The sequence below is a fragment of the Protopterus annectens genome, chromosome 7.part1, assembly GCF_019279795.1.
Source record: "Protopterus annectens isolate FY-2018-M chromosome 7.part1, PAN1.0, whole genome shotgun sequence".
Lineage (NCBI taxonomy): Eukaryota > Metazoa > Chordata > Ceratodontiformes > Protopteridae > Protopterus > Protopterus annectens.
In genome coordinates this window covers 73161392-73186539 of record NC_056740.1, presented here as the reverse complement: position 1 = coordinate 73186539, position 25148 = coordinate 73161392, and the positions used below count along the sequence as shown (strand labels likewise).

Below are 25148 nucleotides of genomic sequence, written 5' to 3'. Positions count from 1 at the left end.
ACATCAACGAAAATAAATCACACCTAGTACCCTGACAACAGATTATATTCCTGGGAGCAAGCTTGAACACAGCTTCCCAGATGGAATTCCTCACTCCAGATAAACAAATTTATTTGACAACTTACTTCAACCTACTGGCCACAAAAACCCATCTATCTGCAAGCTCTGGGGTTCATGGCCTCTTGCATTCTGTTAATTCCATATGCAAGACTGCATATAAGGAAACTTCAGTGGTATCTAAAACGTCTATGGTGTCAACATTCTCAGGACCTAGAAACAATAATTGCTATCATTACGTGTCTAAGGGCAGAGGCCTGCAACCACAACAAGGGACTCTCTTTCACTCTACCCCCTGCTGCTCAAACCCTAACAGACGCATCAGGCTATGCATGGGGGGCTCACATGGCAGGGCAGTACATTCAAGGCAAATGGAACCCAAAGCAGATACACCTGCATATCAATCAAAAATAAATGTTAGCTGTACAGAGTGCTGTACAGAGCCTTCAAAGGCCTTATTCTTCCAGGACTACTATTGGTAAAGACAGACAACACCACAGTTATGTGGTACATAAACAAGCAGGGTGGAACACAGCCTTGAGCAACCAAGTGCACCTACAAGCTCAGTTCCTGCCAAGCAAACTAAATTCACTGGCAGACGACTTAAGCAGAAATCTCATGGACCCACACGAATGAAAGCTGGAACCCAAAATATTCAAGCTTTTGGGGAACAGGTGGGGGGGACGCCAGAGGTGGACCTGTTTGCTTCCCCTCAGAACTATCATTTAAACAAATACTGCACCAGAACTCCCCACAGCCAAGCTTGGAAGGTGGATGGCCTTGTTCTTTTCCTGGGAAAGCCTCTCACTCTATGCCTTTCCCCCCTCTGCCTCTCCTCTCAAAGGTTTTACTAAATATCAAACAGGACAAGCCAAGGACAATCCTGATTGCACCAGACTGGCCACACCAGCACTGGTATCCTCTTTTGTGCAGTCTGACAGTGCGACAACCATGGCGCCTGCCTCAGACCCCATCCCTACTGTCCCAGCAGGGGGGCCAAATTCTGCACATTCAGCTTCAGACCCTGAACCTTGCAGCCTGGCTAATCCCCTGAACTCACCTCTAGCAACCCTCAGTAAGCAGGTGCTGGATGTCATTCTTGAGGCAAGGAGGCCTAGTACTAGAAAATCCTATTCAGAAAAGTGGAAAACATACTGTTCCTGGAGCCAGTCTCAAGGGATGGGCACAGCTGTGCCCAGCTTACCTCGTATACTAGATTACTTAACAGAAATGCTCAACAAGAGCCTATCCTTCTCTTCAGTTAAGATTCATGGCTGTGCCATGTCAGCTCATTATAATACTGAGCCACCCCTCTTCTCTCATCCTCTGTTAAAACAGTTCCTTAGAGGGGCCAACAATTTAAACCCCCCAGGAGAGCTCCCACTCCAGCCTGGGACCTTAACTTTGTATTGGGAAAACCTACACCCCCCCCCCCCCCCCCTTGAACCGACTGCTACAGCAGAGTTGAAATTCCTCTCATGGAAAACAGCTTTACTTCTAGCCATCACTTCAACAAGAAGAGTGTCTGAACTGCAGACCCTTATGTCAGTGGAACCCTTCATTATCTTCCATGTGGACAGGGTTCCCTCAGGTCTAACCCATCTTTTATGCCCAATGTGGTGTCTAGTGTGGCTTTTAACCAGTCCATTCATTTGCCTACTTTTTTACCTAATCCTCAAAATAAAGGGGAATGGATGCTGCATTCTGTAGACGTGCACAGACAGCTTAGATTCTGTTTGGACAGGACTAACCCTCAGAAAATCTGACCAGCTGCTAGTCAGCTTTGCTGCAGAGGCAGAGACAGAGGGGAAGGCCATTTCAAAGCAAACCATATCTAAAGGGATAGCACACTGCATCCATTTCTGCTACAAACACCATGGAAAACCTACCCCCAGTGGATAAGAACACATTCCATTAGGGCTATATCTACCTCTACTGCATTTCTCAGAGGAGTCCCTAGCAGAGACATCCTGGAAGCTTCAACCTGGAGCTCTGTACATACTTTAAGCAAACATTACTACTTGCCTGTCTTCTAAATCCAGAGCTGGATTTGCCACAGCAGTCTTACAGGGCCTGATTGCCAGGCCTAATGTTTCTTAATCTACCTCCACCCTTCTTTAGCTTTGGGAATCAACCCAAATGTGATGACTGCAACAGTGATACATGAAGAACCTAGTACAGTTGTGTACACATATCGTAAATGTAGATTTTCGAGTGTATTCACTGTTGCAGTCCTGGTTACCCTCCCTCCAGCCCCCTGATTGTTTTTACTTTCACCTATCCTTTTTGGTTTGGCATATCTTATACTATGTGTATTTGCTTTTTGCTGGGGGTGTTCCGCACCATATAACTGCTTCCTATTTTGGGGGCACCTGACATTTGGGGCAAGAAAAACTGACGTAATGGCATCAGCTGCATGTTTTATACCCCTGACGACCTGACGTCATGGAAGAAGCGACCGCATCCGATGCAGAAATCTCAAGACTCTGGTATTCAGGCCGGCTGAGGGCTACCTGTAGGCAGATAACCCAAATGTGATGACTGCAACAGTGAATACACTCGAACATGTACATTTATGGTAAGTGTACACAACTGTACTTTCCTCCCCCCTCCCCGATCTGAAAAAGAAAAATGTTATTCATGGAACTGCCTCAAGCCTTGTATATCTATCCAGGACAAGATACTCGCCATCCACAGATCTGGTGCCTTCAAGGGTGGCCTCACCCTTTTTAGAGCATCACTGACCTTGGTCCCCCTCTATTGTTTCCACTCGTTCTTCCAGAAGTTTGACAGAGGAAGATGTGGAAAGAGTGGTGAGGAAAATCAGATGGATATCTTATCAGCTCCTACCCCTTTGGGGTCAGGAGGGCCATTCTTCGACTACACCCCTGCTACAAGTTCCTCCTCTGACTCCATCTGTTTCAGTCATCTGTTTCAGAGTCCCTGGGTCTGTGTCTTCCATCTTCATCTGGCTCGCATCCAGAGATAGCAAGAAGTTTACTCTTGAGTGCTCCGGTTCAGTCGGATTTGGAGGGCTGTCGGAGCCAAAGCTTCCCTGTTGGATCTGAGGTGTTGAGTGTACTCTGAATTTGTTGATGTCTCTGCCTCTTGGAGTCATGGCACTGAATAGCTTGGCTATGGCTTCCACCTTGGGGAGATTGCTTTTGGAGTGTGCGAGGACAGCAGTCAAAAAGCTTGTCTTTTTGGAGATGAGGTCTTCTCTTTCTCTGGTGTGGTTTGCCTTTGAGGATGGGAAGAGGGTTTTTTTCTGCCCCGACAGAATGGACAGATCCAACCCCTCAAATCTTCAACCTTCCATTGGAAGTGTATGCACTTGGAGTCTCTTCACTCTTTACCACAGAGACAACCAGTCTGAGCAACCCCAGGCTTTCCAGCAGGGTATAATAGTTTCTCCCGATACCTACCCAGAGCATCCCACTGAGGAAGTCCATCAGAAGTACAAGAGAAAGCACTTGGACTCTCCTCAAGAGTCAGTCATGGAGGATATAGACTTTGATGAAGGTGAAGTGTCCCCATGGGTCACCTCCTGAAGGTGTCTCATTTGGAGACATCCTTGAGATATTAAAACACAGATCCTACATCCGAGGAGTCGGTATTCCTGGAGACTTTTCGTACTGGCCTATCTCCTGGGTTACTCTGCTTGCCAGTTGGATCTTTTGGCAGGCGTGGAAGGAACCTGACACAGTTGAACCCATAATCAGGAGACTGGACAAGATTATGGCACCACCTTCAGATAAGCATCTTTGGGGTAAAGAGGTGCTTGTTGATGCCATGGTCATGATGGTAGCCACCAAAAAGGAATTTGCCGAAGAGAGTTCCACTGTTCATCCCCCTAACAGGGAGCCTAGGGGAATGGACAAATTTGAGAAGCATGTCTATGCTTCAGCAACCTTCGCCTTAAGGTTGTTGAATTGTTTGGCACATTTTACAAGGCTACAGAGGAATTTTATTAAGGAATTGTCAAATCCCCTCTCAGGATCTGTCTCTACAGAGGTCCAATCATCTGTGACTTCTCAGTTGTCTGCCTTGCAATCTGTTTTTAATTCTTCCATGAGGCTCATTTCGCATGTAGCTGAAGGAACCTCAAGGGCAGCAGGTTCAAGCATTTCTATCAGGAGACCTGCTTGGATGTGCTTATGTGATTTTGCAGAGCCCTTCAAATGTTTGTTCTTCAATATCTTTGTTTGGCCCCAAAGTGAAGGACACATTATCCAGGTGTGAGAAGGATGGAAAGACCCTCTCTGCAGTGGGCATACATTTTTAGATCCCTCAGAGATCGTTTTCAAGGAATCAATGTGGTGGTGAAAAGATGTGGTTCAGGAAATCCAAGGAAATCCTAGGGTCCTTTCTAGGACACCTGTGTAAAACATTTCCCCGCGAACAGAAAGGGGAACTCTAATGGTCAATGCTGCCCCCTGTGGCAGAGGAGGCCCGCAAAACCCCCAGGGATCCAGAGATTCTTTCTTGCGTAGACCCTGCCAGTGCTTCTGAAAGGATGCCCAGTTGTCCGCCTCTGGAGGCAATTTGGAGGCAATTATTCCTGCACTAGAGAGCCTGGCTAGACGTAACGAAAGATACTTTGGTGCAGAGGATTATTTACAGAGGCTATATAATGCCCTTTTCCCTTCCACCACCAATTTCAAGGAAACTCCCGTGTGTTCCACCCAGTCAGAGGGAAGAAGCAGCACTTCTAATACAGAAGCTGCTAGAAAGAGAGTCATCCAAGAGGTTGCACCAGGCCAGATAGAGTCTAGAACTTACTCAGGGTTTTTCTTTTAGTGCCAAAGAAAACAGTGGACTGGAGATCAATTTTGGATCTCAACAACTTTGAAAAGTCAGTTTGACACGCCAAGTTTCGGATGGTCACAGTTTAGTCTATTCTCCCTTTTTTGGGCAAGGTCGACTGGATGTGCTTGATAGACCTTCCGGATGCATACTGTCACACAAAGATTAACAGGTGATCCAAAAGGTACTTGCACTTCCGGCTGGGAGATGGTCATTACCATTTCAAAGTTCTTGCCCTTTGGTCTCACCACAGCCCCCAGGGTGTTCACCAAATGTGTGGCAGTAGTAGCAGCTCACTTGAGACTCCAGGGATTCTGGGTGTTTCCATATCTAGATGATTGGCTCATTACTGCCCTGACCAGGTATCAGTTGATATGGGCAAGAAATCAAATTTTTTAGACTTGTTCTCATCTGGGAATAACAGTAAACTATGACAAGTTTCAGCTGAAACCAACCCAAAATTTGGAATTCATAGGAGCAATTTTCAACACAAAGTCAATGATAGCTTCACTACCTCCCTCAAGGGTTCAAACTATAAGGTCATGGGTCAGAAAACTAATCAGTAGTACCAAGATTTCAGCCCACTTGGTCCTTCAAGCTCTAGGAGCAATGTCATTGGTGATAACACTAGTACCTTCAGCCAGATTTTACATGAGGATTCTCCAATGGATGTTAGCAACACAATGTTGATACTTTGGCAACCCATGTCAACCCTAATATGAATCACCCCGTTTATGCAAGAGAGATCTCAGGTGGTGGATTCAGTCGGATCTGGTTCTACAAGGCCGTCCATCCATTCCCCCTCAGCCTAGGGCCATAGTGACCAACGGGCACTTCCCAGTTGAGTGGGTGGGGCATTTTCTGGGGAAAATGGTCCAAGGCACTTGGTCCCCAGAAGAGGCCAACTTGCATATCAGTGTCCTAAATATTAGAGCAGTGCTTTTAGAGTTGCAGGCCTTCAGGATGCTGCCCCTTTGGTGATGATTGCAGTTCAGAAGGACAATATGTCGGTAGTTTATTACATCAACAAACAAGAAATGACCAGATCATACCACTTCTGTCAAGAAGAGCGCAGTGTGTGGCAGTGGACGAGCTCCTCCAACTACTTTCTCATAGCAATGTACATTCCAGGGAAGTCCAGTGTGATAACAGACAAACTGAGCAGGTGCATTCTTTGACCTCACAAGTGGTTCTCAACAAGAATGTGACAAAAATGATTTTTCGTTAGTGGGGCCAGCCTTGCTGTGCAATCTTTTTGCTTCTCCCATAAACAAGTGCAGCAGCTACTTTGCCCTTATACTCCCACAGGGGGAATCGCTGAGGGATGCTCTACTTCACAATTGGCCCCCAGTATACTTTATGCCAACCCACCAATCCCATTAATTCCAAAATTTCTACAGAATGCTGTCTGGTTGAAGAGCTAAGTCATCCTCATAGCACCATACTGGCCTCAACAGATTTGGTTTCCTTTCCTTTGGCCTCACTTAGTTAGTCAGCCTTGGATACTGGATCCGACTCCAGACCCTCCTGTCTCACCCGACTGGCATGATCCATCCCAACATTTTGAATTTCAGGCTGACAGCCTGGTTTCTCAAATTCTGTTAATGGCCAGACAACCAGTGCCATCTTCCCTGTTTGACGTATTTTTCTTTTATTTTTCCCATAAACCTTCAACAAGAAAACTTTGTACAAGTAAACGGAAAAGGTTTGCTGGGCACAAGATCATGTTGATCCATTTTCAGCTCCTATACATAACATACTCAAGTTTTTAACCTTACTTTTTAAAGAAGGGGCTAGTTCCTCAACCATTAAAGTTCAGTTAGCAGCCATATCAAATTTTCATATTGGATTCTAAAGTTCTTCACTAGTCTCAAACAAATTGTACAGAACTTTCTTGCGAGGCAGTCTACTTCTGATATCTCCATTTAGGGACCCCACTCCCCCATGGGATCTCAGTCTGGTACCCCCTTTGAACCAGCAGCTAAATGTGACCTTAAGTATCTTTCTTGGAAAACTGTTTTTCTAATAGTCATTACCTCTGCTAGAAAAATTTCAGAGATTTAAGCCTCATCTCCAAATCCTCCATACTTGATCTTTCACAAGGATAGAGTGACTCTATGAATTAATGCCTCCTTCCTTCCCAAGGTGGTGTCAGAATCTGATATGTCAGTCCATTAATTTGCCAGTATTATTCCCTAATTTTGCAAACAAAAGTGAGTACACGTTGCATTTATTAGATGTTCACAGACAATTACATTTTTACCTGCATAGAACAAAAAACATCAGGAAAACCAGTTATTTGTTTCCTTATCAGAATTGAAATTGGTCAAACCAGTCACAAAGGTAACTTTAGCCAAATGGCTAACTGATTGTATTTAGTTTTTCTCTAGGAAATTGGGTATTACCTTACCACAACAGATATGAGCTCATTCAACTAGGTTCATGGCAACTTTACTTTTTTTTTCCAGAACATCCATGGACAACATATGTGCAGCAGCAACTTGGGTTACTACCCATACTACTCATTACAAGTTTGATCTGGTTTCCAGGAGTAGAGCATTTGGTTCAACTGTGCTTAGAAATATCCTTCCTTAGAAGTCCACCTGGGATCATAGGTAGCTGGGGACTCTGTCCAATCAGTTGAGATAGAATGAAAATTGACATCATCAGATAAAGAAGTTACGTACTTTACCATAATGTTCCATCTGTGTTGTCCATTTTCCTTCTTCAGCTCCCCATCCATCAACCCCCATTCTTCTGTTCTCAAGCTTCTGGAAGAATGAGCTGTTAGACAGTCATTGTCCTTGTATTGAGCTGTATATATAGTTTTTCTGTATTGAACATATGCAGTTTTACATCTCCTATGTTTATACATATTAAACCTTTCCTTTCTGGTAAAAATCAGCATATTTCTCCCTAACGCAATTCAAATGCAACTTGGATAAATGGATGGGAAACTGGAAATTCATCCCTGGTTTGGCACCTATGTCTCTAATGGACACAGGTAACCTGTAAATGTCTCATCTCCCAGGCCCGTGCTTACACTTATCAAGGGTAGCAGAACTTGTCAGAGATTTGGGATGCATTACTAGGCTTAAAAAGGTCCTTGTGGTCGTTAGCCTAGTAAACACCTATGAACCTAAACAAGATCGGAGTTAACTTGGGGGTCGGTACATTATGGGTAAGGGAGAAGCTTGAGAGTTCTTGGTTACCACAAGCTTTAGTAATGGCCAAGTCAGATCTGAGGATCAGATCCAAACCCATCAGTTGAAGAAGGATGAAGATGGACAACACAGATGGAAAGCTATAGTAAGTACCTAACTTCTTTTTTTTTCTCATTTGCATGGCTGTGTACCATCTAGCCCTCCTCCATGATGTCTTGAGTCCATTCAGTTCTGCATTATGGGTATTGCAAGTGCAGGGAAGAAAGACAACCAGAAGGGCCATCATCCAGGCAGTCATCCAAGATAAATTGTAAACCCCCCCCCCCCCCCGGCCCAGCAGTGAAGATAGTTCTTAAAGCCTTAACCCCCATCCCATTGGCTCACATGAAGACTTGCATTACCGCATTGAGTCCTATGCTCTCATCTTGCTTTTATGTGCTTCCCCTGTCAAGCAGCAAGGGCTACTGTCACCAGCTTCAAATTGTCAAGGCCCTCTTGAATGGACATGGCTATTTTGGGACAATGCAAGACACTAATGTATAGTGGTGATCAGCTGATCAGAGCCACTGCCTTCCCCCCAGGTGGTTGATCCTGCTCCATCTACTTTTTTTTTTCCATCTTTCCCTCCCTAGTTCTTCTAGCATCTGAGCTATTTTGATTGTAGTCACAGCTTTATCCCTGTATACCACCAAGCTGAGCGCAACCTGCTTTTGTTACCTTGGTAGTTTCAGCTCTTAAAAATTGGGTTTTGGTTAGAACTTTTTTCTATAGTACTAGTGTATTTATCTTTTGTTTTTTGTTTTGTTTTTTTTTTCAGGTAGGACATTCAAAATGTTGATTTGTGTAATGTGTAACAATGCTATTTTCCAGACTATAAGAAGAAAAAAGAAAATTCAGATTCCTGTTGCCAGACCAGAAGCAAATCAAGTATCAGAGCATGAAGAAGATAGTTATGAGGAAGACTTGTATGATGAAAGAAGTGCACGGAGTGGACCAAGTGCATACAGTGGGGGGAAAAGAAGTGAGAAGAGTTTAAGGGATAGAAGTGCAAGCAGGGAACGAAGCTTATCACCCCGTTCAGATCGTCGATCTGTTTCTTCTAATTTGCCCTCAAGGCCAATCAAGGTCACTTTGGTAAAGTCAAGGAAAAATGAAGGTAAGCCTGTCATTACTGTAATATTTCAAAACCTTTAGATGTCCTGACTTGAGTCACAGTTGCAGTATTCCTAAGAGATGCTGACATCAGGCAAGGTTACCAAAGCTTTACCTTTGTAGGATGTACATCCAGGTGATGACTTCAGCTAATAAGCTTCAGGGTATAAAAGTGGCCATATGTACCATAGCCTCAGACTATCCCACTGGCAGCCCAAACGCAGGTCGTTGCAACCGAAGGCCTGTAATTGTTTGGTCACTGGGTACAGTAGCGTCACTTGTTAGATCAGGTAAGTGCCCAGTTAGGGAGCCTTCTGATTTCTTGCCAGTCTTTGCTAATTTTTGTTAGATGTCAGCTAGGAGGAAGTGCGAGTACGGTTGACAACTTCCGTGCAAAGACTTGCACACTAAGTGTCTTTTCTGTCTAGGCCTCGAACACAACTAGAAATCTTGTACCATCTTGCCAGTCTTTGTTACAAAAACCCTCTGAACTAACCAGTCCACTCATTACTTTTATTGAGACCTAGCATCTTAAACACTTGGCCCAGTCCACTATGTCAGAAGGCCCAGATGTAGGCCTACAACCTGAGAAAAAAACTGAGACCAAGAGACTATTCTCCAGCTATTGTCTTGTGATCGGATGCTACTGTTGAAGTGGTCGACCACGTAGTATGCCAATCATCTTCTCATAAGTCCTCTACTGCAACCTCCTCGGAGGCTGGTATGGCTGTTGAGGCCTTTGAATCATTGTAGCGGAGGGATTGTGGAATTCCTCAGATCTTTGTGTGGAAAGCGGTTCCTGTAACTCTCATAGAAGTGCTTCAAGGTTCAGAACCTCCTAAGCTTATTCAGGCTGATATCACCTCTGAAAAAGAAAAAAGAAAACAAAAACTTAAGCATTTGACGTCACCTTCTGCATCCAAGGAAAAAGAATGTTTTGCTTTTTCTCGGGGGCTTTTCAAGGCCATCATATCTTTGAAGCCCCTTTCTTTTGTAACTTTTCAAACCTCACCACATAAGTAAGCATTGGATTCCTCTTCTGTGATGTGGAACCGGAAAAGGTTTTGGATTTTTCTGTAGACTACTTGTCCCACTTACACTCTCTGGAACAGATTTCTTCAGATGGACTTTCACTTTCTCCAGACTACCCCGGAAGAGGCCTTCTTTGGAGAAGTTTTACAGAGCATGATGAAACATTTTAAATGAAAGTCCAGACAGATGGAGGTGCAGAAGAGATACTACAGTTTATTGTAGATGGGCACCCCTCCTTCCAATTCCACCTGTGCTGGAAGCTTACCCAGACACCTTGAAGGCTAACTCCTTGGCTCCAGACTCTGAACTTCCTGCTCCAAAAAGACCATATAGGTTTTACAAAGTTTCTGATTAACTCCAGTACGTTACAGACATCCTGTGGAAGACCCTGATGCAGTTTCTTTGGCGTTGGACAAATCTTCCAAGTTACTCCCTGGCACTAATGTTCTTCCCAATGCCAAAGAGCTGAGCAGTGGGCAGGTGGGGCAAGAAAGTTTATACTTCCGCCACACTAGCTTTTAGGCCTGCAAGTTATAAATCTCAAATGACAAAATACTTGTCAAGTTGTACAGTCTAAAAGCAAGACCATCACAGAGCCACAGACTCCAGTCTCAAAGCTGCTCGTGCAGTCTTCAGTGGTCCAGGCTTCCCAGTTAGCCAAGTACAGAATAAAATGTAGCTGTTATGCTGAGGATGCCACTGGTTCAGCGACCTGGCTAAGGAACCAGTCTATCCCAGAAGTTGTAAGATCTAAACTGTTGGACATCCCTTAGATATCAGTCTCCTTTTTGGCCCGCAAGCTGCTAGTCTCTTCAAGGCTTTGCAGGAACAGTGCAAAACTGTGAAAGATTGCTGCCAAGTCCTACTGTCCAATGTTCTAGGTACCACAGAAATTTTCCAGCTAAATCCACTTCCTTAGCCAGAAGAGATCTTGAGAGCTCCTTATAGACAAAGGAAAGCTCCCAAAAAAGGATTTCCAGAAAACTCTGAGGTATACTCCTTCTGGGAGGCCTCACTTCAGTAGCAGGCCACTGTTGCTGTCCCCACCCCCAACCCCACCCCATGCCACCACACTCTGTAAAAGACTTTCTATTTTTTCCTGTCTGGGAAACAACCTAAGACAAGTAGGGTTACTCTGTGTCTTAGGAGAACAGCCCAACTCCAGGGGGAATCCAGTCCCCTCTTCCTGACCAGCTACAGCTCATAAAGCCCATCTTGCAAGCTTTAATATCACAGGGAACCATAGAGTTAATTTCCCCATCCTTTTCAGGAAGGGGATTTTATTCCAGGCTCTTCCTGGTTCCCAGAAAAGGAGGGTCAGTGGATGCCCATCCTGTATCTCTCCAGGTGAGGCATTTTTTCTGAGTTCCCTCTTTCAGAATGTTGTCCCTGCAAACACTGCTGTCTTTTCTACTCCCTCAAGCTTTCCTTGTATCCTTAGGCCTAAAATGTGCTTACCTTCATATTCCCATTCACCCTTCCTGTGGAAAATATTTCATGTTCTTTATTGGATCATTATATTTTAATTTTATTGCTTTGCCTTTTGGTCTGTCTATGGCTCTAAGGTTGTTCACAAAGTGTCAGACTCCAGTAGTGTTCTTCTGCTAAACTCAAGGCATTCAAATTTTCCCATACCTGGACGACCTTCTACCCAGGCTGTATCCAGGAACATTCTCCTAAAGCACCTTCCATTACACAAGACAACTTTTGACCCTCCTGGGGTTCACTATCAATTGCAGAAAAAATCCTCGCTCACCCCTTCCCCAACAGCTGATCTTCCTGAGGTACCATGTAGGCATGTATTCCATGCATACATTTCTCAAGGGAGGTCACCTCTGTAGCCACTGAATTTCTACTGCTTTCCAGATTAAGATCATTGCCCAGCAAATGTTACCCCTCGCCAGATTACACATAAGGAAAACAGTGTTAACTGAAATCGGTATGGTTACAACACTTTTTTTTGGTGGAGCAACCAGGTTACACTCAGTCCAGTTCTTCATTCATTGCAATCCCACACAACAAAGTCCTGTTTATGGGTGCATCAGACAGGGCATGGAGGACTTGGACAAGAGACAAAAACAAACAAACTCTGCACACACAGTATAATTCCAGCAACTTTTATTTCAAAGCTTTCATATCCATAGATCCTTCCCCAGTGCTTAAAATACCTTATTCACAACATTCATTAAATAACACTTACGGCCAATCAAACAATTAAAAACCACCAATCGGGCAAGTCATTAAATATTTTATTTCAAACAAGTCTGCTTTAGTTTCAACACTGTTTTCAAACTAACATTAGCATTCATACCAGGAACCCTATTGGCACAAAAACTAATAATCCATTTGTGTTCACATAATTCCATATCTGATGTTAATCTTCTTTCCATTCATCACTGATGGGCTTGGTTCCGAGCCCTCTGAAACAAGTCGGCCTAATACAAAGCTTGTGCCAGCCAAAAAACTCTCGAGCTAAGCTTTTACCCATAGTGCCCTTCTCCCTGTTACCTCAGATCTTGTTTGCCGTGTAGCCATAAAGCCACGTTCAAGCCAAGTTCTCAGCGAAGTGGAAAACTTTTGATATCTTTTCTGGATATTTTGTGTATCTTATTCCTTGTTGGTAATTTTGACATTTCTTTAACTTTGAAGCCCTCTTTTTTCCCTTCAAGCTTGTGCCAGCCAAAAAACTCTCGAGCTAAGCTTTTACCCATAGTGCCCTTCTCCCTGTTACCTCAGATCTCGTTTGCCGTGTAGCCATAAAGCCGCGTTCAAGCTAAGTTCTCAGCTAAGTGGAAAACTTTTGATATCTTTTCTGGATATTTTGTGTATCTCTTATTCCTTGTTGGTAATTTTGATATTTCTTTAACTTTGAAGCCCTCCTTTTACCTTTCTTTTTCTACCCTTTTGGTAATTTTTAAGTACTATTGGTGCTGTACGGCCTTTCTTCCTACCCTTGTGGTATTTAAATACCCTCGTTGGTATTTCTTCCTTTTTCATCTGACTTGTGTGTATTTTGATATATATTTAGACATAGATATAGTAGAACTCTTTGCCTTAGTTTTCTGTCTGACGTGTGTACTTTGTTCATGATGTCTGATAAAAAGGGCACATCTGGGTTTAAGCGTTGTATTTCTTGTAAGGGTAAACTGCCTAACAGTGATTCCCATGATGACTGTGTTTATTGTTTGGGGTGCCCCATCTTTCGGTGCAATCCCCTTGTGAGATTTGTTAAAGTTTTAGTCAGCGCACCTTGAAAGAGTGCAAAAACTGATTCTAAAGGGCCTCTAAAGTCACCCTTTTCAGAGGCCCTTTCTGCGATGGAGGTCTCATCCCCTCCAGCCAGGGATAAGAAAAGGTCCCACTCTGTTCCCTCTTCACCGTCAGGTGACCAGGGCAAATCTGTAAAGTCTAAGGTACCTAAATTGCCCTCGGCGCATAAGTCCGCCTCATCAGCACTGACCTCTTCTGCTCCGACTGTTCCTATATTGGCACCAGCTTCGGCTCCGATACTGTCTACGGCACCAACTACTGACTTTCCAAAGGTCACTATAACTTCGGCATCGAGTGCCACTTCAGCACAGTGCATGCCTTCGATGTCTATCTCTGCGACTACGCTTGCTACTGAACCTTCTGTGTTGGCTCCGTGTGCTCCTTTGGCACAGAGTCCTTTCACAGTTCTGATAATGACAATTTTGACGCCACTTCTTCCAGTCTCCAAACTTGAGACATCTGTGCCGATACATTCCACACCATGGACCCGATGCTCTTCATCAACAGATCCATTTTTAGGGCAGATATACAGTCTGTTCCAAGAACGACCTGACTCCCATCGGGAGTATCCACTAGATCCACCAGGAGTCTTTCCGAGTTTGACGTGGTGCATCTTGTGGATTAGCTGTTGACAGCCATGATGATACCCACTCCGTCTAGGACCAATCCACCTGCAGGACTTGGGGTGGTTTCTCCACAGACTCCATCCTACTGTCCTCCTTTGACCGTACCATTTCCAAAGTCTTCACCTCTGACATTTTCGGAACCCCCCCCCCCCCCGTCTCAGTGCCTGTAGTGGACCTCACTGGGTACCTTTGGCCTTCAGGCCCCTCTGAACTGGGCCTTCCTCAACCCTGTGATTGGGCTGTGGACTCTTTGGCTCGTGGTATTATTCCGAGTATGTCTACGGTTCCGTCCACGATGCCAGGAGTTCTGTCTGCACCGATCCTGCTTGAAGCTCCACCCTTGGGAGCAGGTTCGGTGGAGCAGGGTGTGACTCCCGGTTCCGAGGTTGTCCTTCTCTGTTCCGGGCTCCCATCCCTCTTTGGGCAGGCCTGCTTTCCAAACTATGGAGAGGGCACTTGCTTCTGGAAGCATTCCACCGACATTGGAACCCCATATCTCTTTTCCCCTGAGCTACAGCTGACACAAGCCACCGCCCCGGGACACCAGGCAGGAAAGTCTCAGGAGATCCTGTTACAGGGCGCCCCCTCTTCCGAGTCCTCTTCAGAAGCCCCCATGGAAGAGATCGTGCAAGAGGAAGCACGTAGACTCCCCTGAAGGGTCTCTGACCGAGGATAATGGATTTTGATGATGGTGAAGGATCCCCACGGTCACCCCCTGATGTCTCCTTTGGGGGCATCCTTGAAATGTTGAAACAGAGGGTTGATTGGAAGCCCACTAACCCTTCTTCTGAGGAGTCCATGTTTCTGCAGGCTTTCCGTGCCCGGCCATCTACCCCGCCTGCAGACGAGCTGGTACAACTCATGGTGCAGTGCACCTGGAAGAATCCTGACACTGTTGAGTCGTTCCCCTCTGAGACCTGACAAGAAACTACCCCCCCCTCCCAAGGAAAACCCACATTGGTCAAGAGGTTTACCAGTCAATGATATGGTGGTGGTGGCGGCCACAAAAAAGGATCTAGCCGAAGAGAGTCATATTGTTCATTCAACCAACAGAGAGTCCCAGGCTGTGGACAGATTAGGGAAGTGAGTTTTTGCTTCAGTGCATTTTGCCATACGGTCTCTGAATTCTTTGGCACATTGTACGAGGCTCCTCTCTGGAGCTCTCACAGGACAGGTGTCTGACGAGGTAAGAGGCAAAGTTGCCTCGCAGCTTGCAACCCTGGAATCTATCTCCAGTTTGTCCATGAGGTTGCTCTCGTATGCAACTGAAGGGGGCGGCTAGAGCAGTGGGTTGAGGCATAGTTATGAGACGCCATGCTTGGATTAGCCTCTCTGACTTCGTAGACCTTTTCAAGTCTTCCTTCCTGAACGCTCAAATCAAAGCATCTTCCCTTTTTGGCCTAAAGGTGAAAGACACTCTGGCCAGGTGTGAGCAGGGCGGTAAGACCCTGTCTGCCGTAGGTCTGCTTTTCTCCAAAATTCAATGTTCCTTTTCCAGGAACCAGAGGAGCAGAAAAATGTGGCACAAAAAATTTTGGGGTCTTTTCTGTGCCACACGTGGTGATAATACCCCCAGGGGCAGAGGGGATAACAATTCTGGAATATGCCCCTACCGAGGCAGAGGGGGTCTGCGTAATCAGGGACCCAGGGATTCTTTCTCTGGGCAGCCTTACCAGCGCTCCTGAAGTGCGGCCCGATTGCTTTCCTCTGGAAGCAGTTGGATGTTTCTCTCTGCACCGTTGGGTGCAGAAGATCATAACCAGAGGCTACACCATTCCCCTCATCACTTATCCAAAACTTCGACAAGACTTCCCGATGTTCCACCCAGTCAAAGGGAAGAAGCATCTGCAGAAATAAACTGCGTCAAAAAGAGTCATCCAAATAGTCCCACCAGACCAATGTGGGTCCGGATTCTACTCAAGATTCTTTTTGGTGCCAAAAAAGACAGGGGACTGGAGACCAATTCTGGATCTTGGCAATTTGAAGAAGTTCGTTGCCCAAACGAAATTCTGGATGGTCATGGTCCATTCTCCCTTTTCTAAGGGAAGGTGATTGGATGTGCTCGGTAGATCTCCAGGACGCGCATTACCACATCAAAATGGACAAATGCTGCAGGAGTTTACTTCACTTCCAGCTAGGAGCCAATCACTACCAATTTTGTGCCCTGCCATTTGGACTCTCTACAGCCCCTAGAGTGTTTCCAAAGTGCGTGGCACTGGTCACAGCTCACTTGAGGCTGCAAGGATTGCGGGTATTTCCGTATTTGGATGATTGGCTCCTTACCGCCTCCACCAAACATTTTCTGGTAACAGCCCTGCAGTACACTCTTTCCTTGGGGAGACTTTTGGGAATAAAGATAAACTGGGAGAAATCCAACCTTGCTCTGACTTGGAACATTGAGTTCATTGGAGCAGCCTTCGACACCTGTTCTTCTCTGGTGACTCTCCCAACTCACAGACTTCAGAGATTGAGGCTCCAGCTCCAGGTGATACTCTGTCAAAAGAAAGCTTCAGCAAGGGAGGTTCTTCAGGTTTTAGGATCCATGGCAGCTTCCATACCAATAGTGCCTCTTGTGGAACTGCATATGCGACTACTTCAATGGCTTCTGCTATCTTAATGGTTTCCGAATTACCACCCTCTGTGCTTTCAAATTCAGATGACCAATTGTTGCAAGCAGGACCTTCTTTGGTGGATGAGGCCAGACACAGAACTTTGGATCAGCCCATCCCATCCCCCCCAGCCCAAGGCCATTGTGACCACAGATGCTTGCCTGATAGGGTGGGAGGGCAATTTTCAGGGAAAGACCGTCCAATGCAGATGGTCCACTTTGGAGGCCAACCTGCATATCAACATAGAACTGAGAACGGTGCTGTTAGCGTTGCAAGCATTCCAATCTGTTCTTCCTTCTGGACAATTGCAGTTCAATCAGACAGCATGTCAGTAGTCTGGTATATCAACAAGCAAAGAGGAACAAAGTCCTATCCCCTGTGTCGAGAGGCCATTAGAATTTGGCAGTGGGCGATAGCGTCTAACCACTTGCTGATAGCAACGCATATCCCTGGGAATTCCAATGTGATTGCAGACAAGTTGAGCAGATGTTTTCTCTTACCTCACAAGTGATTCCTCAATCCCGACATAGTGGCAAAATTTTCAGCCGTTGGGGCCAGCCTTGCTGCGACCTATTCGCCTCCCCATCAAACAACAAATGCAGCAGCTATTTTGTCCTATTTACCCCATGGGAGAGTCCCCCCGAGGGACATTCTGATTCACAGCCCACGGGACTGCTATATGCCTTTCCCTCTGATTCCCCAATTCATAAAGAAAACTGTTTGATTGAAATGCAAAGTGATCCTTATAGCCCCCCTTTTGCCCTTGACAAGCTTTGTTCCCCTTCCTTCAGCCTCATCTGTTATGTCTATGGTGGATTCTGGACCCTTTTCCAGACCTGGTTTCTCACCCCCAAGGGTTGTCACCAGAACCTATTCAGCCTCAAGCTGACAGCTTAGTTTCTCCACTTCCATTGATCGCCAGGCAGGATAACCTTCCCTCACTTGTACATGACATTATCCTGGCCTCACACAAACCATCCACCAAAAGACTATATCTAGACAAATGGAAGAGGTTCTCTGTTTGGTCTAAGAAAAGAAGGCTAGACCCATACTCACCCCCAGTTACAGCAGTCTTACAATATCTGTCAGAATTCTTCGAAGATGGAACTGTAGCTTCTACCATACGAGTACATCTGGCGGCTATTTCTAACTCTCATGATGGTTTGGATAATTCTCCCCTCATCTCTCTTCGCTTATGCAAAACCTTTCTTGAGGGAATCTCTCACATTAGGTCTCCAATCAGACAACCAGAAGAGCCATAGAACCTCACATTAGTTCTTCAGTTCTTAACTCAACCTCCATTTGAACCTGAAGCAAAGTGTGACCTCAAAATTTTATCTTGGAAGTTCTTTTTCCTGGTAGCCATCATGTCAGCCAGACAAATTTCAGAGCTTCAGGCATTATGCATTACAAGGCCCTATTTAATCTTCCACAAGGACAGAGTATCACTCCGGACAAAACCCATCTTTTCTCCCCGAAGTTATTTCTGATTTTTCCATCAATCAATTGATTTGCCAGTATTTTTCCCAAATTTTACTAATAAAGGGGAATACTGTCTACATTCTTTGGATGTACACAGACAACTGAGGTTTATTTAGACAAAACCAAAGCAATACATAAAACTGACAAACTTTTCATTTCCTTTTCTGGACCTAGAATGGGAAATTCTGTCTCCAAGGTCACTTTATCTAAATGGCTCCGGGACTGCATATGCTACATCTGTTCACTTGCAAAAAAAAACTATACCACAGAATGTTAAAGCCCACTCTACCAGATCTGTGGCAACTTTGGTAGCCATCCATTCGAGAGCCTCTCTGGATGATATTTGTGCAGCAGCCACATGGGCTAACCTCCACACTTTTATTAGTCATTACAAATTAGATGTGGTCTCCAAAGGGAGATCTGCCTTTGGCTCAGTGGTGCTCAGGAACGTTCTTCTGTAAGGGCCACCCAAGGAACACAAGGTAGCTGAGGATTCTGTCCCATCAGTGATGAATGGGAAGAAGATTAACAACATCAGATAAAGACATTGTCTTACCATAATGTTCCATCTGTGTTGTTGATCTTGTTTCATTCATCACTTCCCACCCTCCTCCCCCCTCCAAAGGCTCCTCCGGGACACTTTAGGTCCAAGTGGTGAGTTAGGACATTTGCACAGAAATAGCCTCTGCTTTACTAATACAGGATGGGCAAACTCGATCTGAGGTAACATGGAGAAGGGCACTATGGGTAAAAACTTAGCTCAAGAGTTTTTTGGCTGGCGCGTGCTTGGTATTAGGCTGACATGGTTCTAAGGGCTTGGAACCGAACCCATCAGTGATGAATAAAAGATAATCAGCAACACCGATGGAACGTTATGGTAAAACATAACTTTTTTATTGTCAATGTCACCCCATCTTAAATTATTCATTACCTCAGTGGCTCTAAATACAAAAGAATGATCATTACCATAATCAGAATAGTGCTTAGCAATCGCATTAGTCCGAATAGACCTGTGTATTTCAGATCTGTGCTCTGTAATGCATTCTTTTAACTTCCTCCATGATTTACCTACATAGAAAGCACTACATATTCTACACATTGCAGGATAAAATAATATGAGTATTACATGTTGCAAAACAGTTGAATACTTGTTCCTTACCTGTACTTGGAGGTTTATCATCAGTACATATAAACCCACAACAGCAACAATTGTGGCAAGGATAAGTACCATATTTATTCATAACTTTCCATGGGACCTGTTTTGTATCTTTAGAACATAAACGATTTTAAGGCTATTACAGTTCTTATAAGCAAAACATGGATTATCACCGATCAGAGATTGGAGTTCTCATAAACGCCCTGAAGATCCCCCAGTTATTATTAATATCCTTGACACACTTCGTTTGTAAATATAAGTGATAATATAGAGTATTTTGCTCAACCTAGTATCAACCGAAGGTTGATCAAATTCACAATTATGATGATTAAAACAAGGTTGATAATATTGTCTCTACCACTTAGTTCCTTGTATTATGTAGTAAAGTCTCATCATAACCTCGGTCTCTGAATTCCTGTGTCATTTCATCTATCTGTTCATAACAAGCTTTTTCATTGGTATTTAAACTACATGCATGCTGGAATTGACTTTTTACAGTTCCTTTAAAAGCATGCCTGGTGTGCATACTTTTATTGTGTAGATAACGATTTACCTGTACTTCATTTTTAAACAGATTTGTACATATGGTGCCTGCATCAAACTTTATCGACACATCTAAGAACTGAATTTGATCAGAATATTTCATTTCAAATTTCAAAAAAAAAAAAAAAAAAAAACAGTAGACCCATTGATGAATTCAAAAAAGTTATTTAACTCAATAGGGATTCCCTTCTATAACAGAAATATGTCTATGAATCTCTTAAAAATATTTTATGTACTTCAGGACCATTGCATATAAATTCTTCCTTCCATTTATTAAGTATTAAATTTGCATAGGTGTTTGCTATGAGTGCCCATCGCAACACCTGCTGTTTGATGGTATGACTGTTGGGCAGAAATAAACCCAACAAGTTCTAATAACTCACATAGTCTCAGTCTCTGAAATGCCACTGTATCTAGTTAGTAACTCCCTAATCACGAGTACTGTACTGGTTTGGAATTATAGGAAAGAGAGATTTTGTCTAAAGTTACAAATAGTAAATCAACCAAATCTGTATTTCTACACCATTCCAAAAGACAATTCAGAAAATGCCCTGTGTACTTAATGTAACTCCGAACATATATCAAGTAATTGCTCAAGCTTTTTTGTAAATACAAAAAAAGTTGGTTCAGTGATCCATCCTCTACCTGTGGCAATAGGTTTCATCTGAGGATAGGTCTAAGATTTGTGTACCTTCGGAAGCCCATAAAAGAATGGTAAAACTGGACCAGGAACTGTAAAAATAAATAATTGTAAAGCAATATTATTCATTAATTGGAGATTATAGACCAACATAGTAATGTTACTAATAATTTTTTAACATCACCAGCTATTTTCCTAAAATTTAACCCATCTGGCAACAAAATGTTCATATTAGTTAAATAGTCATCCCTATTCATCAACACAATTCAACCCCCTTTATCTGTATATTTGATAATATCTTCATCCTTCTGTAAATTAATCAATGCTTCATACTAATTTTTTGTTACATTATAAAACTTGAACTTAATATTTTGCTCCTATAACTTATATAATTGTTCACATACTTAATAAAATGCAGTTATCACGAGGTTACTTACAGGAATGTAAGTACTGCTTCTCTTGCATGTGTGACCTTCAGTCAGAGTTATCTTTAAAAATTAATTTCAAGTTCAAGTTTTTAACAGAGTTTTAAGTCAGTGAGAGGATCTACTATGCGGTCTGATTTTGTCGGAATAAATGTTATACCTTTGTTCAAAAGAGAGATTTCATCTGCTGAGAGTTCACTAGTGGACAGATTTATCCCAGATCTCAAATTCTTTTCCGTACTTGCCTGGATTGACTCCTCTGCTTAACTGTAGTGAAGCTCCATTTGGTGCTTTTGTTTGGGCTTGGGCAGGAGACCACAGGATCCAGGGGAAGTGGCTGGCCTATGTAATAAAAGAGCACATCAACTTAAAGGAAATGAAGGCACTTCTTCAGTCCCTACAGAACACCTTAGGAAACCAGGCAGTCTTCTGGAACACACAGACAACACCACAGTGATATGGTACTGAAACAAACAGGGAACAACAAGATCCTACCCTCTCTGCAGGCTAGCACTGGAGGTTTGGTACCTAGACTCTCAGATGAAGCTGAATCTTTGAACCCAATACATTCCCTTCCATCAGAATGTTTTGGTTGACTGTCTAAGCAGAGAGACTTGGAAGATATCACAAATGGTCATTGAACACAGAGGTGTTCAAAACTACCACTATCAGGTGGGGGGAACCCTTAGATGGACCTCTTTTCCTCTTCCAAAAAACATCATCTTCCTCTGTTCTACGCAAGGACTCCCAACACCTCTAGCTTGGAAGACAGATGCCTTCTTCTCATGGATAGGGAAGTTCCTTTATGCATATCCACCCTTTACATCTGCTTCCAAGGCTCCTCAAGTCCCAGAAGAATTACCCAAAAATGTCTGCTTATGGCACTATTCTGGCCAAGACAGGACTGGTTTCCCTAGTATTTCACCTTTCAAAATGAAAGTTCTGGAGAACCCCTCCAATACCAGGTAAATTTGACTTGGAGCTGATCTCCCTGGGCCTCCACTGAAAAAGGGCACATGTCCAGCTGGACTTTCCCGGTAAACAAATGTAAAATAAATAAAATAAAATAATCCCCAACAGAAAGGACAACTCCGTCGCAATCTTAATTCTCTCACCCTGACCCTCTGGTAATAGAATTTTAATTATTACCAGACATAGTTTGTCTGAAGAAGTGATTCGAATTCTACAGGAGGCCAGGAAACCTAACACCAGAAAGTCTTTCACAGCCAAGGCGAAGGGATTTTCCATCTGGTGCTTAAAACACACACTGCAACCCCTTCTTACGGACACCCTCACAGTACTACAATACTTGTATGACCTGTTATACTCAGGGTTGGCCTAGTCTTCCATTAAGACTCATTTATCAGCCATTAACATTTGTCTACCTGTGGAGCCCCGCTCTTATGTCCAGGACAGAGGTCAAACTTTTCCTAAGGGGAATTTAATACCTTAACCCCCCCTACCCCACATAAATTGATTACCCCTCCTTAGGATCTTAATTTTGTTCTGGAAAAGCTAGCTTTAACCTCTTGTAAGCCAGCTCCCTCAGCTACCTTAAAATTCTGCACTTGGAAAACAGTGCTCCTCCTGGCCTTGCCATCAGCCTGCAGAATCTCAGAACTACAACCTGTCATGACCATTCCCTCCCTTCCTTGTTTTCCATAAAGACAGGGTAGGTCTCGGGGCCAGTCCATCCTTCATGCCAAAAGTGGTTAATGAACTTGCACTCAACCAAACAATTAATCTGCCTACCTTTTTCTCCAATTCCCAGAGTAAGGGGGAGAGAATAGTGCACACTTTAGACATTCACAGACCGCTGATGTTTTGCCTAGATGAAGCTAAGGATATCAGAAAAACAGACTGTTTTCCTCCTTCATGGAATCCAGGCTATGCCAACCAGTTTCCAAACAATCTCTTGCCACCTGGATTTCAAAGGCTGTTTCTTTCTGCTGTTCTCATCATGGAAAAACTGTACTGCCTTAAAGGCTCATTCCACTGAAAAGACATGAAGTTGAATTCTTTCTCAAGGTCTAGGACAGTGTTTGCCAAAATTGTTCTGTCTGACCTCTTGGACTCTTCATCTTCTGGTTCATTTTAACCTGCTACCCTCTTTCTCTACAGCTCAGGGAATTACTGATCTGTTAAGAATGCTGCAAAAGTGACTCAGTCAGGACATGGTACAGTTGTGTAAGCACTTACTATAACAGTAGATTAACTGCTGATCACTGTTGCCGTATTCCTTCCCTCCCACTTAACCCCTTTCTTTACTCCTTTTCATTTCATTGGCACTAATGTGCTGCCTTTTGTACATACACAAGCACATTCTGTGCCACAAGAACATGATCTTACTTTCAGAGGGGGAACTTGCTTACCCTGTTCGACCTAAGCACCTCTTAGTTGAACTTTCTCCTTGTTGGTTGTCTTCAGGCCGATGCTGGCTTGGAGATAGTCTGGGGTTCTCATACACAAGTCTGTTTTATACCCAGATGCCTAAGAGCTGAGGTCATCACCCCGATGTATGTCCTATGAAGGTAAAGCTTTGGCACTCTGGCTGGATGTCAGCGAGCAACAACCCACCTGTTAGGAATACTGCAACAGTGATCAGTAGGATATTTACTGTTAATGGTAGATTCTTACACAACTGTACTTTTTTAATTTGGCTTATTGTAAGCCTTAATTAAGTAAACCAAATAGTTATGCTGTATTATAACTTTGCTTAATAAATGTGTTGGTTTGCTGAGAATTACTTGCCAGGTTACCATCAACTATGAGAAATTAATGAGAACATCTGATATTAGCAATTGTCATTGCTTAAAGTTGACTTGCACAGTAATTGTAGTTTAGTACTAACTAAAGATGTATGTTTAATAAAAACAAGAGTGAGACACTTGGTAAGTAGAAATCAAAACATTAATCCTTCCTCTGAACCAACATGTGGTTGCAGCATCACCCAAAAGCCCACAGTGCAGTTGGTCACTTTTCATCCACGTATCTGTGAGTGATGTTGAACAAATATGCCACTGCACATAACACTGTGTGCTGTCATTTGCTGCCTCTTTCGCAGTGCTGAAGCTTAAGTTCAGGAGCGTTGTCACTGTTTCTAGTAGACATACTAGCCGTTTGCATTGTACAGGCACACTTTTGTCTGAATGTAGACCTGATAAGTAATGATGTCTTCATGATCTAGCTTAGCACTCACCTGAAGGTGAATGGAAAATCTCAGATCTCAAGGGGAACATGGCTAGTAAATGTGTAAGTCCATTATCTTTGGATGTTTCATCCAAGAGTTTATAGGCACACACCCATTATAGATGGATTTCGCAGAAACTGGGACGTTGTAATTTGAATTGAGCAACCTTGTGGTGAGAAGAGCATTGGCAGTATGCTGTGGCAGTTCACACTTTGGCTGCAGTCCATACATATCAGTGCAATGCTTTTAGTTCTCAAGATCTTGTGTCCATTACAAGCTCTCAGAAACCTTAGTATCTTTTGCAAGTCTAGATGGACAAAAGCAGCTTAGCTGATAAAATGATTAATGCCTTTACCTTACAGACACAAAGTACAGGGCTTGATTCTTACCTTTGGGATGAGAAGTTTGGGTAGGCTTAAAATGGCCCACAAGGGCAGATAGCATTTTACTAAGCTATAAACTAATGATTGTTCTTTACAGTTGGAAGGACTCAGACCTGTTTACACTTACTGATAGTAAAGCACATACTAATTATAACTCTGAAAACAGTGTTATTTATGCTGCTTTTAAAGCTAGGAACACATTTTCTGCTGATCAGTCTGTAGGAATAAAATTTAGATGCATGTTCATCCCATTTCCTAAGAGGTTGGCATCTAGCTACAAAACTGCTGTGTAGCCATACATAATCCAAAGCATCCATTATATGGAGTTTTTTGGAGTAAGGCTCAGTATTCAGCATTACTATTGGTTAGCATGTTTAAAAAGTGTTTAACTTTGCTTCTATTTAATACCAGCGTTTGCACACAGCTGAGACCTACGCAGCAGAGGTTAGTACCAGCGGTTATAGACAGAAAGGCTTTAAGACTAGTTTTTCTTAAATGCTTGTGAACCTTCTAAGGCTTCTCTCCTTTTATGCGCGCAGTTCAGTCGCATGCTACTGCTCAGAGAGCAACTCTGATGTAAGTTTTGTGGCATTGCTGCAGGTGTCCACTCCTA

General features: G+C 43.6%; 1 protein-coding gene across 7 annotated transcripts in view; it reads left to right on the top strand.

The window, feature by feature from the left end:
* The window catches only part of TJP1 (tight junction protein 1), a 2268071-nt gene that overhangs the window by 239893 nt on the left and 2003030 nt on the right, over positions 1-25148 (top strand). For all 7 annotated transcript variants that reach the window (XM_044078564.1, XM_044078565.1, XM_044078562.1 and 4 more), the window contains exon 4: positions 8898-9183. In XM_044078564.1, coding sequence (XP_043934499.1) covers positions 8898-9183 — 286 coding nt within the window. The remainder of the gene's footprint in view (positions 1-8897; positions 9184-25148) is intronic.